The sequence below is a fragment of the Urocampus carinirostris genome, chromosome 16, assembly GCF_059441175.1.
Source record: "Urocampus carinirostris isolate Australia breed hairy pipefish chromosome 16, RoL_Ucar_1.0, whole genome shotgun sequence".
NCBI lineage: Eukaryota > Metazoa > Chordata > Actinopteri > Syngnathiformes > Syngnathidae > Urocampus > Urocampus carinirostris.
The window spans coordinates 2,795,037-2,812,728 of NC_142364.1; the positions used below are offsets into that span (position 1 = coordinate 2,795,037).

Sequence of the window (17,692 nt, forward strand, 5' to 3'; positions counted from 1 at the left end):
GGTTAGTATGGCGAAAATATATAAAAAAAAAAGACGTAAGGGGTTAGTATGGCGAAAATATATAAAAAAAAAGACGTAAGGGGGTAGTACGGCGAAATTGTCGAAAAAAAGAGGTAAGGGGTTAGTATGGCGAAAATGTCCAAAAAAAGACGTAAGGGGTTAGTACGGCGAAATTGTTGAAAAAAAGAGGTAAGGGGTTAGTATGGCGAAAATGTCCCCAAAAAATACGTAAGGGGTTAGTATGGCGAAATTGTAGAAAAAAAGAGGTAAGGGGTTAGTATGGCGAAAATATATAAAAAAAAAAGACGTAAGGGGGTAGTACGGCGAAATTGTCGAAAAAAAGAGGTAAGGGGTTAGTATGGCGAAATTGTCGAAAAAAAAGACGTAAGGGGTTAGTATGGCGAAAATGTCCCCAAAAAATGCGTAAGGGGTTAGCATGTCGAAATTGTCGAAAAAAAGAGGTAAGGGGTTAGTATGGCGAAATTGTAGAAAAAAAGAGGTAAGGGGTTAGTATGGCGAAAATGTCCCAAAAAAATGCGTAAGGGGTTAGCATGTCTATATTGTCGAAAAAAAAGACATAAGGGGTTAGTATGGCGAAATTGTCGAAAAAAAGAGCTAAGGGGTTAGTATGGCGAAAATATATAAAAAAAAAAAGACGTAAGGGGGTAGTATGGCGAAAATATCAAAAAAAAGAGGTTAGGCTATAGTATGTCGAAATTGTCGAAAAAAAGAGGTAAGGGGTTAGTATGGCGAAATTGTCGAAAAAAAATACGTAAGGGGTTAGCATGTCGAAATTGTCAAAAAAAAAAGATGTAAGGGGTTAGTATGGCGAAAATGTCCCAAAAAAATGCGTAAGGGGTTAGCATGTCGAAATTGTCGAAAAAAAGAGGTAAGGGGTTAGTATGGCGAAAATATATAAAAAAAAAAGACGTAAGGGGTTAGTATGGCGAAATTGTAAAAAAAAAAAAAGACGTAAGGGGTTGGTATGTCGAAATTGTCGAAAAAAAGAGGTTAGGCTATAGCATGTCGAAAATGTCCAAAAAAAGACGTAAGGGGTTAGTATGGCGAAAATATCAAAAAAAAGAGGTTAGGCTATAGTATGGCGAAATTGTCGAAAAAAAAGAGGTAAGGGGTTAGTATGGCGAAAATATAAAAAAAAAAGACGTAAGGGGTTAGTATGGCGAAATTGTCCCCAAAAAATACGTAAGGGGTTAGTATGGCGAAATTGTCGAAAAAAAGACGTAAGGGGTTAGTATGGCGAAATTGTCGAAAAAAAAGACATAAGGGGTTAGTATGGCGAAAATATCAAAAAAAAGACGTAAGAGGTTAGCATGTCTATATTGTCGAAAAAAAAGAGGTAAGGGGTTAGTATGGCGAAAATATAAAAAAAAAAGACGTAAGGGGTTAGCATGTCTATATTGTAAAAAAAAAAAAAGACGTAAGGGGTTGGTATGTCGAAATTGTCGAAAAAAAGAGGTTAGGCTATAGCATGTCGAAAATGTCCAAAAAAAGACGTAAGGGGTTAGTATGGCGAAAATATCAAAAAAAAGAGGTTAGGCTATAGTATGGCGAAATTGTCGAAAAAAAAGAGGTAAGGGGTTAGTATGGCGAAAATATAAAAAAAAAAGACGTAAGGGGTTAGCATGTCTATATTGTTGAAAAAAAGAGCTAAGGGGTTAGTATGGCGAAAATGTCCAAAAAAAGACATAAGGGGTTAGTATGGCGAAATTGTTAAAAAAAAAAGACGTAAGGGGTTAGTATGTCGAAATTGTCGAAAAAAAGAGGTAAGGGGTTAGTATGGCGAAAATGTCCCAAAAAAGATGTAAGGGGTTAGTACGGCGAAATTGTCGAAAAAAAGAGCTAAGGGGTTAGTATGGCGAAAATATCAAAAAAAAGACGTAAGAGGTTAGCATGTCTATATTGTCGAAAAAAAAGAGGTAAGGGGTTAGTATGGCGAAAATATCAAAAAAAAGAGGTTAGGCTATAGTATGGCGAAATTGTCGAAAAAAAAGAGGTAAGGGGTTAGTACGGCGAAATTGTCGAAAAAAAGAGGTAAGGGGTTAGTATGGCGAAAATATAAAAAAAAAGACGTAAGGGGTTAGCATGTCTATATTGTCGAAAAAAAAGAGGTAAGGGGTTAGTATGGCGAAAATATCAAAAAAAAGACGTAAGAGGTTAGCATGTCTATATTGTCGAAAAAAAAGAGGTAAGGGGTTAGTATGGCGAAAATATAAAAAAAAAAGACGTAAGGGGTTGGTATGTCGAAATTGTCGAAAAAAAGAGGTTAGGCTATAGCATGTCGAAAATGTCCAAAAAAAGACGTAAGGGGTTAGTATGGCGAAATTGTCGAAAAAAAGAGCTAAGGGGTTAGTATGGCGAAAATATATAAAAAAAGACGTAAGAGGTTAGCATGTCTATATTGTCGAAAAAAAAGAGGTAAGGGGTTAGTATGGCGAAAATGTCCCAAAAAAAGAGGTAAGGGGTTAGTATGGCGAAATTGTCGAAAAAAAGATGTAAGGGGTTAGTATGGCGAAAATATCAAAAAAAAGACGTAAGATGTTAGCATGTCTATATTGTCGAAAAAAAAGATGTAAGGGGTTAGTATGGCGAAAATATCAAAAAAAAGAGGTTAGGCTATAGTATGGCGAAATTGTCGAAAAAAAAAGAGGTAAGGGGTTAGTATGGCGAAATTGTCGAAAAAAAGAGGTAAGGGGTTAGTATGGCGAAAATATCAAAAAAAAGAGGTTAGGCTATAGTATGGCGAAATTGTCGAAAAAAAAGAGGTAAGGGGTTAGAATGGCGAAAATATAAAAAAAAAAGACGTAAGGGGTTAGTATGGCGAAAATATCAAAAAAAAGAGGTTAGGCTATAGTATGGCGAAATTGTCGAAAAAAAGAGGTAAGGGGTTAGTATGGCGAAAATGTCCCAAAAAAAGAGGTAAGGGGTTAGTATGGCGAAATTGTCGAAAAAAAGATGTAAGGGGTTAGTATGGCGAAAATATCAAAAAAAAGACGTAAGATGTTAGCATGTCTATATTGTCGAAAAAAAAGATGTAAGGGGTTAGTATGGCGAAAATATCAAAAAAAAGAGGTTAGGCTATAGTATGGCGAAATTGTCGAAAAAAAAAGAGGTAAGGGGTTAGTATGGCGAAATTGTCGAAAAAAAGAGGTAAGGGGTTAGTATGGCGAAAATATAAAAAAAAATACGTAAGGGGTTGGTATGTCGAAATTGTAGAAAAAAAGAGGTAAGGGGTTAGTACGGCGAAATTGTCGAAAAAAAGAGGTAAGGGGTTAGTATGGCGAAAATATAAAAAAAAAAGAGGTAAGGGGTTAGTACGGCGAAATTGTCGAAAAAAAGAGGTAAGGGGTTAGTATGGCGAAAATATAAAAAAAAAAGACGTAAGGGGTTAGTATGGCGAAATTGTCGAAAAAAAGATGTAAGGGGTTAGTATGGCGAAAATGTCCCCAAAAAAGACGTAAGGGGTTGGTATGTCGAAATTGTAGAAAAAAAGAGGTAAAGGGTTAGTATGGCGAAATTGTCGAAAAAAAGAGGTAAGGGGTTAGTATGGCGAAAATATAAAAAAAAAAGACGTAAGGGGTTAGTATGGCGAAATTGTAAAAAAAAAAAAAGACGTAAGGGGTTAGTATGGCGAAAATATCAAAAAAAAGACGTAAGAGGTTAGCATGTCTATATTGTCGAAAAAAAAAGAGGTAAGGGGTTAGTATGGCGAAAATATCAAAAAAAAAAAGACGTAAGGGGTTAGTATGGCGAAATTGTAAAAAAAAAAAAAGACGTAAGGGGTTAGTATGGCGAAAATATAAAAAAAAAGAGGTTAGGCTATAGTATGGCGAAATTGTCGAAAAAAAGAGGTAAGGGGTTAGTATGGCGAAATTGTCGAAAAAAAGATGTAAGGGGTTAGTATGGCGAAAATATCAAAAAAAAGAGGTTAGGCTATAGTATGGCGAAATTGTCGAAAAAAAGAGGTAAGGGGTTAGTATGGCGAAATTGTCGAAAAAAAGATGTAAGGGGTTAGTATGGCGAAAATATCAAAAAAAAGAGGTTAGGCTATAGTATGGCGAAATTGTCGAAAAAAAAGAGGTAAGGGGTTAGTATGGCGAAATTGTCGAAAAAAAGAGGTAAGGGGTTAGTATGGCGAAAATATAAAAAAAAAAGACGTAAGGGGTTAGCATGTCTATATTGTTGAAAAAAAGAGCTAAGGGGTTAGTATGGCGAAAATATCAAAAAAAAGACGTAAGAGGTTAGCATGTCTATATTGTAAAAAAAAAAAAAGACGTAAGGGGTTGGTATGTCGAAATTGTCGAAAAAAAGAGGTTAGGCTATAGCATGTCGAAAATGTCCAAAAAAAGACGTAAGGGGTTAGTATGGCGAAATTGTCGAAAAAAAGAGGTAAGGGGTTAGTATGGCGAAAATATAAAAAAAAAAGACGTAAGGGGTTAGTATGGCGAAAATATCAAAAAAAAGAGGTTAGGCTATAGTATGGCGAAATTGTCGAAAAAAAGAGGTAAGGGGTTAGTATGGCGAAATTGTCGAAAAAAAGATGTAAGGGGTTAGTATGGCGAAAATGTCCCCAAAAAAGACGTAAGGGGTTGGTATGTCGAAATTGTAGAAAAAAAGAGGTAAAGGGTTAGTATGGCGAAATTGTCGAAAAAAAGAGGTAAGGGGTTAGTATGGCGAAAATATAAAAAAAAAAGACGTAAGGGGTTAGCATGTCTATATTGTAAAAAAAAAAAAAGACGTAAGGGGTTGGTATGTCGAAATTGTCGAAAAAAAGAGGTTAGGCTATAGCATGTCGAAAATGTCCAAAAAAAGACGTAAGGGGTTAGTATGGCGAAATTGTCGAAAAAAAGAGGTAAGGGGTTAGTATGGCGAAAATGTCCAAAAAAAGACGTAAGGGGTTAGTACGGCGAAATTGTTGAAAAAAAGAGGTAAGGGGTTAGTATGGCGAAAATGTCCCCAAAAAATACGTAAGGGGTTAGTATGGCGAAATTGTAGAAAAAAAGAGGTAAGGGGTTAGTATGGCGAAAATATATAAAAAAAAAAGACGTAAGGGGGTAGTACGGCGAAATTGTCGAAAAAAAGAGGTAAGGGGTTAGTATGGCGAAAATATCAAAAAAAAGAGGTTAGGCTATAGTATGGCGAAATTGTCGAAAAAAAAGAGGTAAGGGGTTAGAATGGCGAAAATATAAAAAAAAAAGACGTAAGGGGTTAGTATGGCGAAAATATCAAAAAAAAGAGGTTAGGCTATAGTATGGCGAAATTGTCGAAAAAAAGAGGTAAGGGGTTAGTATGGCGAAAATGTCCCAAAAAAAGAGGTAAGGGGTTAGTATGGCGAAATTGTCGAAAAAAAGATGTAAGGGGTTAGTATGGCGAAAATATCAAAAAAAAGACGTAAGATGTTAGCATGTCTATATTGTCGAAAAAAAAGATGTAAGGGGTTAGTATGGCGAAAATATCAAAAAAAAGAGGTTAGGCTATAGTATGGCGAAATTGTCGAAAAAAAAAGAGGTAAGGGGTTAGTATGGCGAAATTGTCGAAAAAAAGAGGTAAGGGGTTAGTATGGCGAAAATATAAAAAAAAATACGTAAGGGGTTGGTATGTCGAAATTGTAGAAAAAAAGAGGTAAGGGGTTAGTACGGCGAAATTGTCGAAAAAAAGAGGTAAGGGGTTAGTATGGCGAAAATATAAAAAAAAAAGAGGTAAGGGGTTAGTACGGCGAAATTGTCGAAAAAAAGAGGTAAGGGGTTAGTATGGCGAAAATATAAAAAAAAAAGACGTAAGGGGTTAGTATGGCGAAATTGTCGAAAAAAAGATGTAAGGGGTTAGTATGGCGAAAATGTCCCCAAAAAAGACGTAAGGGGTTGGTATGTCGAAATTGTAGAAAAAAAGAGGTAAAGGGTTAGTATGGCGAAATTGTCGAAAAAAAGAGGTAAGGGGTTAGTATGGCGAAAATATAAAAAAAAAAGACGTAAGGGGTTAGTATGGCGAAATTGTAAAAAAAAAAAAAGACGTAAGGGGTTAGTATGGCGAAAATATCAAAAAAAAGACGTAAGAGGTTAGCATGTCTATATTGTCGAAAAAAAAAGAGGTAAGGGGTTAGTATGGCGAAAATATCAAAAAAAAAAAGACGTAAGGGGTTAGTATGGCGAAATTGTAAAAAAAAAAAAAGACGTAAGGGGTTAGTATGGCGAAAATATCAAAAAAAAGAGGTTAGGCTATAGTATGGCGAAATTGTCGAAAAAAAGAGGTAAGGGGTTAGTATGGCGAAATTGTCGAAAAAAAGATGTAAGGGGTTAGTATGGCGAAAATATCAAAAAAAAGAGGTTAGGCTATAGTATGGCGAAATTGTCGAAAAAAAGAGGTAAGGGGTTAGTATGGCGAAATTGTCGAAAAAAAGATGTAAGGGGTTAGTATGGCGAAAATATCAAAAAAAAGAGGTTAGGCTATAGTATGGCGAAATTGTCGAAAAAAAAGAGGTAAGGGGTTAGTATGGCGAAATTGTCGAAAAAAAGAGGTAAGGGGTTAGTATGGCGAAAATATAAAAAAAAAAGACGTAAGGGGTTAGCATGTCTATATTGTTGAAAAAAAGAGCTAAGGGGTTAGTATGGCGAAAATATCAAAAAAAAGACGTAAGAGGTTAGCATGTCTATATTGTCGAAAAAAAAGAGGTAAGGGGTTAGTATGGCGAAAATATAAAAAAAAAAGACGTAAGGGGTTAGCATGTCTATATTGTAAAAAAAAAAAAAGACGTAAGGGGTTGGTATGTCGAAATTGTCGAAAAAAAGAGGTTAGGCTATAGCATGTCGAAAATGTCCAAAAAAAGACGTAAGGGGTTAGTATGGCGAAATTGTCGAAAAAAAGAGGTAAGGGGTTAGTATGGCGAAAATATAAAAAAAAAAGACGTAAGGGGTTAGTATGGCGAAAATATCAAAAAAAAGAGGTTAGGCTATAGTATGGCGAAATTGTCGAAAAAAAGAGGTAAGGGGTTAGTATGGCGAAATTGTCGAAAAAAAGATGTAAGGGGTTAGTATGGCGAAAATGTCCCCAAAAAAGACGTAAGGGGTTGGTATGTCGAAATTGTAGAAAAAAAGAGGTAAAGGGTTAGTATGGCGAAATTGTCGAAAAAAAGAGGTAAGGGGTTAGTATGGCGAAAATATAAAAAAAAAAGACGTAAGGGGTTAGCATGTCTATATTGTAAAAAAAAAAAAAGACGTAAGGGGTTGGTATGTCGAAATTGTCGAAAAAAAGAGGTTAGGCTATAGCATGTCGAAAATGTCCAAAAAAAGACGTAAGGGGTTAGTATGGCGAAATTGTCGAAAAAAAGAGGTAAGGGGTTAGTATGGCGAAAATATAAAAAAAAAAGACGTAAGGGGTTAGTATGGCGAAAATATCAAAAAAAAGAGGTTAGGCTATAGTATGGCGAAATTGTCGAAAAAAAGAGGTAAGGGGTTAGTATGGCGAAATTGTCGAAAAAAAGATGTAAGGGGTTAGTATGGCGAAAATATCAAAAAAAAGAGGTTAGGCTATAGTATGGCGAAATTGTCGAAAAAAAAGAGGTAAGGGGTTAGTATGGCGAAAATGTCCCCAAAAAAGACGTAAGGGGTTGGTATGTCGAAATTGTAGAAAAAAAGAGGTAAAGGGTTAGTATGGCGAAATTGTCGAAAAAAAGAGGTAAGGGGTTAGTATGGCGAAAATATAAAAAAAAAAGACGTAAGGGGTTAGTATGGCGAAATTGTAAAAAAAAAAAAAGACGTAAGGGGTTAGTATGGCGAAAATATCAAAAAAAAGACGTAAGAGGTTAGCATGTCTATATTGTCGAAAAAAAAAGAGGTAAGGGGTTAGTATGGCGAAATTGTCGAAAAAAAAAAGACGTAAGGGGTTGGTATGTCGAAATTGTAGAAAAAAAGAGGTAAAGGGTTAGTATGGCGAAATTGTCGAAAAAAAGAGGTAAGGGGTTAGTATGGCGAAAATATAAAAAAAAAAGACGTAAGGGGTTAGTATGGCGAAATTGTAAAAAAAAAAAAAGACGTAAGGGGTTAGTATGGCGAAAATATCAAAAAAAAGACGTAAGAGGTTAGCATGTCTATATTGTCGAAAAAAAAAGAGGTAAGGGGTTAGTATGGCGAAATTGTCGAAAAAAAAAAGACGTAAGGGGTTAGTATGGCGAAATTGTAAAAAAAAAAAAAGACGTAAGGGGTTAGTATGGCGAAAATATCAAAAAAAAGAGGTTAGGCTATAGTATGGCGAAATTGTCGAAAAAAAGAGGTAAGGGGTTAGTATGGCGAAATTGTCGAAAAAAAGATGTAAGGGGTTAGTATGGCGAAAATATCAAAAAAAAGAGGTTAGGCTATAGTATGGCGAAATTGTCGAAAAAAAGAGGTAAGGGGTTAGTATGGCGAAATTGTCGAAAAAAAGATGTAAGGGGTTAGTATGGCGAAAATGTCCCCAAAAAAGACGTAAGGGGTTGGTATGTCGAAATTGTAGAAAAAAAGAGGTAAAGGGTTAGTATGGCGAAATTGTCGAAAAAAAGAGGTAAGGGGTTAGTATGGCGAAAATATAAAAAAAAAAGACGTAAGGGGTTAGCATGTCTATATTGTAAAAAAAAAAAAAGACGTAAGGGGTTGGTATGTCGAAATTGTCGAAAAAAAGAGGTTAGGCTATAGCATGTCGAAAATGTCCAAAAAAAGACGTAAGGGGTTAGTATGGCGAAATTGTCGAAAAAAAGAGGTAAGGGGTTAGTATGGCGAAAATATAAAAAAAAAAGACGTAAGGGGTTAGTATGGCGAAAATATCAAAAAAAAGAGGTTAGGCTATAGTATGGCGAAATTGTCGAAAAAAAGAGGTAAGGGGTTAGTATGGCGAAATTGTCGAAAAAAAGATGTAAGGGGTTAGTATGGCGAAAATATCAAAAAAAAGAGGTTAGGCTATAGTATGGCGAAATTGTCGAAAAAAAAGAGGTAAGGGGTTAGTATGGCGAAAATGTCCCCAAAAAAGACGTAAGGGGTTGGTATGTCGAAATTGTAGAAAAAAAGAGGTAAAGGGTTAGTATGGCGAAATTGTCGAAAAAAAGAGGTAAGGGGTTAGTATGGCGAAAATATAAAAAAAAAAGACGTAAGGGGTTAGTATGGCGAAATTGTAAAAAAAAAAAAAGACGTAAGGGGTTAGTATGGCGAAAATATCAAAAAAAAGACGTAAGAGGTTAGCATGTCTATATTGTCGAAAAAAAAAGAGGTAAGGGGTTAGTATGGCGAAATTGTCGAAAAAAAAAAGACGTAAGGGGTTGGTATGTCGAAATTGTAGAAAAAAAGAGGTAAAGGGTTAGTATGGCGAAATTGTCGAAAAAAAGAGGTAAGGGGTTAGTATGGCGAAAATATAAAAAAAAAAGACGTAAGGGGTTAGTATGGCGAAATTGTAAAAAAAAAAAAAGACGTAAGGGGTTAGTATGGCGAAAATATCAAAAAAAAGACGTAAGAGGTTAGCATGTCTATATTGTCGAAAAAAAAAGAGGTAAGGGGTTAGTATGGCGAAATTGTCGAAAAAAAAAAGACGTAAGGGGTTAGTATGGCGAAATTGTAAAAAAAAAAAAAGACGTAAGGGGTTAGTATGGCGAAAATATCAAAAAAAAGAGGTTAGGCTATAGTATGGCGAAATTGTCGAAAAAAAGAGGTAAGGGGTTAGTATGGCGAAATTGTCGAAAAAAAGATGTAAGGGGTTAGTATGGCGAAAATATCAAAAAAAAGAGGTTAGGCTATAGTATGGCGAAATTGTCGAAAAAAAGAGGTAAGGGGTTAGTATGGCGAAATTGTCGAAAAAAAGATGTAAGGGGTTAGTATGGCGAAAATATCAAAAAAAAGAGGTTAGGCTATAGTATGGCGAAATTGTCGAAAAAAAAGAGGTAAGGGGTTAGTATGGCGAAATTGTCGAAAAAAAGAGGTAAGGGGTTAGTATGGCGAAAATGTCCCCAAAAAATACGTAAGGGGTTAGTATTTACCTGAAAATCCAACGTCCAAAAGATACATACTCCTTTCTTTTCCGTTTCCCCCTAAAAAAAATCCAGGCATTGTACTTGACCTTTATTACAATTCCTGAGCTTTCTATTCCCCGTGGGAAAAAGAGAGAAACGTGACTCTTGGTGCGATTGAGTCATCGAGAATTCCGAACATGTGTCGACGTTTGAGAAGTTGAAAGTGGTCCTTGACACGGTTGCTTTGCAATCCTCGGAGGACTTCAACAAAACACGAAGCCGATGATCAGCAAACAGAAACAAAATTTTTTTTTTTGGGGTGGTCACCTAAAATCTTGACAATCTGATTCGGAGACGCGAAGAGCATTTCGCAGGGGTTGTGCAGGTGTTCGAATGTCGCGTTTTCAACGATTCGCAAGTGCTCGTAAATGCTTGAAATTGCTGCCATGTTTCACGATAACTCTGCTTAAAAATGACGCTGACCTCTGGTGGCTTCGCTTTGCTGTAGCCTTTTTCCCTCTTGTGCGGTTGTGTGTAACATATTTCAGGTGAATGCAGCTCATTGCAGCGGACAAATGTCTCCTTTTGCTGCTACGGGTTCTTAGGCTTTGAAATCAAAGACTGGTACGCAGTATATGGATAGATAGATAGATGTCTAGATGTCTAGATAGATAGATAGATTACTAGATAGATAGATGTCTAGATGTCTAGATAGATAGATAGATTACTAGATAGATAGATGTCTAGATAGAGATAGATAGATGTCTAGATAGATAGATAGCTGTCTAAATGTCTAGATAGATAGATAGATGGATAGATGTCTAGAGATAGATAGATGTCTAGAGAGATAAAGATGGATAGATGTCTAGATAGAGATAGATGTCTAGAGAGATAGATGTCTTGATAGATAGAGGTCTAGATAGATAGATGGATAGAGATACAGATAGATAGATTACTAGATAGATAGATAGATGTCTAAATGTCTAGATAGAGATAGATGTCTAGATAGATAGATGTCTAAATGTCTAGATAGATAGATATATATGGATAGAGATAGTTAGATGTCTAGAGAGATAGAGATGGATAGATGTCTAGATAGAGATAGATGTCTAGAGAGATAGATGTCTTGATAGATAGAGGTCTAGATAGATAGATGGATAGAGATACAGATAGATAGATTACTAGATAGATAGATAGATGTCTAAATGTCTAGATAGAGATAGATGTCTAGATAGATAGATGTCTAAATGTCTAGAAAGATAGATATATATGGATAGAGATAGTTAGATGTCTAGAGAGATAGAGATGGATAGATGTCTAGATAGAGGTCTAGATAGATAGATGGATAGAGATACAGATAGATGTCTAGATAGATCGATTACTAGATAGATGTCTAAATGTCTAGATAGATAGATGTCTAGATAGATAGATAGATGTCTAGATAGAGATAGATGTCTAGATAGATGTCTAAATGTCTAGATAGATAGATATATATGGATAGAGATACAGATAGATGTCTAGAGAGATCGATTACTAGATAGATGTCTAAATGTCTAGATAGATAGATAGATAGAGATAGATGTCTAGAGAGATAGATAGATGTCTTAAGAGATAGATGGATGTCTCGATAGAGGTCTAGATAGATAGATGACTAGATAGATAGATAGGTAGATACTTTCTTCATCCCCGTAGGGAAATTCACACTTCCAGCAGTCTACCCCGTTGTTTATTAACAGATTAAGATGATGCCCTAGGGGTGCTTGTAGCGGAGTGGATGACGTCACACGCCAGTCCAAAAGTTCGACATCCCTGCGGCAGATGGAAATCTTTTTCTTTGTGCCCAGGGATACACCGCCTCGTGTTAGCAAGTCCGCCTCCTCTCCGATTCCCCCCGGCTTTTGTGTCTCTGTATAGCGACGCTGAAGCCGGATCGCTCTGGGTGGCTACACGTTAGCGTCCGGAATGCTAAACGTGAGCCACGTTTCCGCAAAACGCAGCAACTGCGCTCCCTGTGCGCTTCGATGTTTTCCACCAGCACTCGTTGATCTCATTTGGTAGTGAGTTCGCATTTACCATGTTTGCGGATGGTACCGAAGACTTATAACGCCGCTAACCGCTTCGCTAGCTCCGGTTCTTCCTCCACGAAAGGCCCCTTCATCACGCCGGCACGAGAATTCTTCAGGGCAAGGAGTTGATTCCTTGAATAAACGCATTTTTGTGCGCTAAAACCCATGTCCATTGAACGAAAAAGACGGTAATCACGAATGTAACAAATATTTGCGATTATGAAAAATATTTGCAAAAAAAGAATCAGTGTTTAAAAAAGTAATTAGCCATAGTTATTCCGATAAATAGATACTTTATTCATCTCCGTAGGGAAATTCACACTTCCAGCTGTATCCTTGTGTTAAAAAACAAAATGATAAAATAAAAGATATAGAATAAAAAAATACCCAATATAAGGTGTTGATATAGAGTATTTAAATAGTGAAACTGTATTAAAATAGGGTAAAATACAAATGTGGGGGTGGGGTTTCATGTGGGCTTTTACTCCCCCGGGTGGAGTTAAAGAGCCTCGTGGCATGAGGAAGAAATGATCTCCTCTGTCTGTCCGTGGAACAACACTGTGACAGCAGTCTGTCGCTGAAGCTGCTCTTCCGTTCGGAGATGATGCTGTGTAGCGGATGTCATGAATTGTCCATGATTGACCGTAGCTTGTTCAGTGCCCGTCTCTCGGCTCCAGTTGTCGGGCTGTCCAGCTTTGTGCCCACAACAGAGCCCGCCTACCTCACCAGTTGTCGAAAACAACAAAATATATTCAGTTTACTAAAAATAATAGTTCTTGAATAATGAGCACACAACACATGTTAATTGCATATATAATATATATATATATATATATATATATATATATATATGTACACACATTTGGATCTGCAAAATTCTTGATTCACACCAGAATTATTCTTTTAATGGTACTGGAGCGAGCAGCACAGTGGCGTATGTGCAGCACAGTTCTGAGGTCATGAGATCGACCCCCTTGTGTGGAGTTTGCATGTTCTCCCCGTGCTTGCGTGGGTTTCCTCCGGGCACTCCGGTTTCCTCCCACATTCCAAAAACATGCACGTCAGGTTGATTGGCCCAACTGAAATCTCCCTAGGTGTGAATGAGCGAGTGAATTATCTGTCTCAATTGGCTGGCAAGCAGTTGAGGGTGTCCCCTGCCCACTGCCTGAAGATAGCCGGGATGGGCTCCAGCACCCCCGTGACCCTACTGAGGATAAGCGGTGCAGATAATGGATGGATGGTACTGGAGCAATTTAAAATGGGCTTTGAAAGTCCTTACCAAGTGCTTGAATTTGGCTGTGAATAAGGTGTACAAACCCTAATATTTTATTTTTTCATGACAATTTTCAGCCATATTGAGTGTGTTGCAATTGAATCAACAGTAAAAGTAATAAACCAGAAAGATATTTTTATAACCACTGCAAAGTTAAACTAAGAGAGAAAAGAAATGGATAAATATTCAAGGGTCTCCTGCATATTGGTAAAAAGTAACATAAATTAAGCGGCAGACTGAGGAGATCATATCTTCCTCATGCCATGAGGCTCTTGAACTCCACCCGGGGGAGTAAAAGCCCTCATGAAACCCCGCCCCCACATTTGCATATTACCCTATTTTTATGACAGTGTGTATTTTATGGAGCATGATTTAAATACTCTACAGCAAAACGTTATATTTTTGTATTCTTTGTTTTATTATTTTATTTTTCAACACAAGGTTGCTGGAAGTGGGAATTTCCCTACAGGGATGAAATGAAGTGATTTGCATTTCTATAGCGCTTTTCAAGTCAAGACTTCCCAAAGCGCTTTACAGTGTGCTTCACATTTCCCAATAGCGGCCTTGCAGCCATGTAAGGCGCTAACCTGCTTATTGGGGGTATTAGGGGTTCAGTGTCTTACCCAAGGACACTTCGATATGTAACACGGACGAGCCGGGATTCGAACTGGGATCCCGAGACGAGCGCTCTACCTCCTGAGCTACTGCCGCCCCTGAATAAAGTATCTATCTAAATGATTTATTTTCATATTTTAGGAGTAATACAAATAGCACCAGATCGTTTTAATATAAAAATAAGTTTCTCAACTGTCGAACTGGAAAAACATTGCCAAGGACAGAGTGAAATCGACCTTCAACTTTTCACGTCCCAGCGTTCGAGAATTCCAAGAATGGAATGACTCGTTCAAACAATTCCGAAAAACATTTCAAGGACAATATGGACGAGAGGCAAGAAATGTCTCCGTTTTCTTGAGCTTCTCACCTCCCGCAAGGTGGACGTTCCGACACGAGGACAGAATGAAATTTTCAAGTCCTTCACTTCGGTCTGTTGACCATGAACTCTTCTGTGTCTTATAAACATTTTGGAAGTCCAAGAATTATAGTGCGTCCTGTACAGGGTTGGGTAGGGTTACTTTAACTGGATTACTTTCAATGACTTTTGGATGACTCCAATACCAAATATGCTAATAAAAGACAAAAGAAACTAAAAATAAATAAAATGACTCCATTTTGTGCAGGCTTGGGGAGTAATGGAATACATGGAAGGGCAAAAATGATGTTGGCTTTATTTTAATTTTGTTTCTGTCGCATTTGATGTTCGTTTTGCCGGAGATCGAAGAGATCAAAGCCAGGAGAGAAAGCTTACCACGTGTTGTGAGTCATCATTTGATTCATATTGAGTTTCTTTTGTCTTTTATTAGCATATTTGGTATTGCAGTAATCCAAAAGTCATTGAAAGTAATCCAGTTAAAGTAACCCTACCCAACCCTGGTCTTGTAGAACTTTGTGAGTCCTTGGTGGGTGGACAGTCTAAGAGGGTCCGGATTCATGCTCCCCTGGAAAAAAGTTGTATACATTTTAAATTCCAACACACTGTTTGGGTGCAGGGGCAACACGGCGGCGCAGTGGTTAACACGTGTGCGACACAGTTCTGAGGTCGTGAGATTGAACCTCCTGTGTGGAGTTTGCATGTTCTCCCAGGTTTCCTCCCACGTTCCAGAAACATGGCCTAACCAAATTGTCCCGAGGTGAGACTGAGCGAGAGAGTTGTCTGTCCCTGTGTGCCCTGCAACCGGTTGAGGGTGTCCCCTGCCAACTGCCCGAAGACAGCTGGGATGGGCTCCAGCACCCCCACGACCCTACTGAGGATAAGCGATGCAGATATTGGATGGATGGATGGATGTTTAGGTGCATTTTTTGAGCAAAATCAAGAAGATAGATCTATAAAGAAGGTGTGCCCATGCAAACTATTTTAATCATAAATCCACTAGTTACGAAAGCTAACACATCTATCTATCTAGACCTCTATCCATCTATCTCTATCTAGACCTCTATCCAACTATCTGTATCTAGACATCTATCTCTCTATCTAGACATCTATCTAGGCATCCATCTATCTAGACATCCATCTATCTATCTAGACATCTATCTCTATCGATCTATCTATCTCTATCTAGCTAGACATCTATCTAGACATCCATCTATCTAGACATCTATCCATCCACCTATCTAGACCTCTATCCACCTATCTCTATCTATCCAACTATCTGTATCTAGACATCTATCTCTCTATCTAGACATCTATCTATTTATCTAGACATCTATCTAGACATCCATCTATCTAGACATCCATCTAGACATCTATCTATCCAGACGTCTATCTAGGCATCCATCTATCTAGACATCTATCTCTATCGATCTATCTATATCTAGCTAGACATCTATCTAGTCATCCATCTATCTAGACATCCATCTAGACATATATCTACCCAGACGTCTATCCATCCACCTATCTATCCATCCACCTATCTAGACCTCTATCCACCTATCTCTATCTAGACATCTATCCAACTATCTGTATCTAGACATCTATCTCTCTATCTAGACATCTATCTATTTATCTAGACATCTATCTAGACATCCATCTAGACATCTATCTATCCGGACGTCTATCTATCTAGACGTCTATCTATCTAGACGTCTATCTATCTAGACGTCTATCTATCTAGACATCTATCTATCTAGACATCCATCAGTCTATCTAGACATCTATCAGTCTATCTAGACATCTATCAGTCTATCTAGACATCCATCTAGACATCTATCTATCCAGACGTCTATCTAGGCATCCATCTATCTAGACATCTATCTCTATCGATCTATCTATATCTAGCTAGACATCTATCTAGTCATCCATCTATCTAGACATCCATCTAGACATATATCTACCCAGACGTCTATCCATCCACCTATCTATCCATCCACCTATCTAGACCTCTATCCACCTATCTCTATCTAGACATCTATCCAACTATCTGTATCTAGACATCTATCTCTCTATCTAGACATCTATCTATTTATCTAGACATCTATCTAGACATCCATCTAGACATCTATCTATCCGGACGTCTATCTATCTAGACGTCTATCTATCTAGACGTCTATCTATCTAGACGTCTATCTATCTAGACATCTATCTATCTAGACATCCATCAGTCTATCTAGACATCTATCAGTCTATCTAGACATCTATCAGTCTATCTAGACATCTATCAGTCTATCTAGACATCTATCAGTCTATCTAGACATCTATCAGTCTATCTAGACATCTATCAGTCTATCTAGACATCCATCTATCTAGACATCCATCTATCTAGACATCTATCTAGACATCCATCTATCTAGACATATATCTAGACATCCATCTATCTAGACATCTATCAGTCTATCTAGACATATATGTAGACATCCATCTATCTAGACATCTATCAGTCTATCTAGACATCTATCTCTCTATCTATCTAGACATCTATCTAGACATCTATCTATCTAGACATCTATCTATCTAGACATCTATCTAGACATCTATCTGGACATCTATCTGGACATCTATCTAGACATCTATCTGGACATCTATCTAGACATCTATCTATCTATCTAGACTTTGGCTATGTATGGGAAACCCAAAATGAAGCAATGTCTTTTTAAAATTTTTCAGCAAAACATTCAACTGGTCATGTTGACGAGGGGCAGAAAATGTCTCCCACTTGTTGAGCTTCTCACCTCCAGCAAGGTGGCACCACTACAAGAAAAGAGAAAATGTCAACAGAGCAACTTTGAATTTGCTGAGCAGGCTGTGAGGAGTTTTGCTAGCGGTCAACGTGGCTAATGTAACACCCCTTTGCCAGACCGGGAAACCGCAACTCAAATAGACTTTCATCTTCCTCTCATGCAGTTTTGTGCTCTCGGGTTGTAAATTACAGCCGAAAATTCTCTTTTGAATGCAATTTAATACAGTAAAACGAGTATACTGGCTTGGGACAAAAGGTTGCAGTTTTTTGCTGATCTTTTGGAATGATTCTGAATGAATTCTAAATATGTCGGGACTAAAAACGGGGAGTTCTGTGCTCTCGAGTTGTAAATTACAGCCGAAAATTCGGAATGCAATTTAATACGGTATTTAGGGTTCTTCTAAAACGAGTATACTGGCTCGGGACTTGGGACAAAAGGTTGCAGTTTTTTGCTGATCTTTTGGAATGATTCGGGATGAATTCTGAATATGTCAGGACTAAATATGCATATTGTTTCAGATTTAGATTCAGGTTTATTGAGGTAGTGGATCACCAGCGTTGCAGTCGTCTAGTTTAAATG

At 37.4% G+C, this 17,692-nt stretch overlaps 1 protein-coding gene across 1 annotated transcript in view; it reads right to left on the reverse strand.

The window, feature by feature from the left end:
- LOC148349982 (uncharacterized) overlaps positions 1-10,430 on the reverse strand; it is a 56,735-nt gene extending 46,305 nt beyond the window's left edge. The window contains exon 1 of the mRNA XM_088319981.1: positions 10,310-10,430. Coding sequence (XP_088176107.1) covers positions 10,310-10,430 — 121 coding nt within the window. The remainder of the gene's footprint in view (positions 1-10,309) is intronic.
- Positions 10,431-17,692: the final 7,262 nt, after the last annotated feature.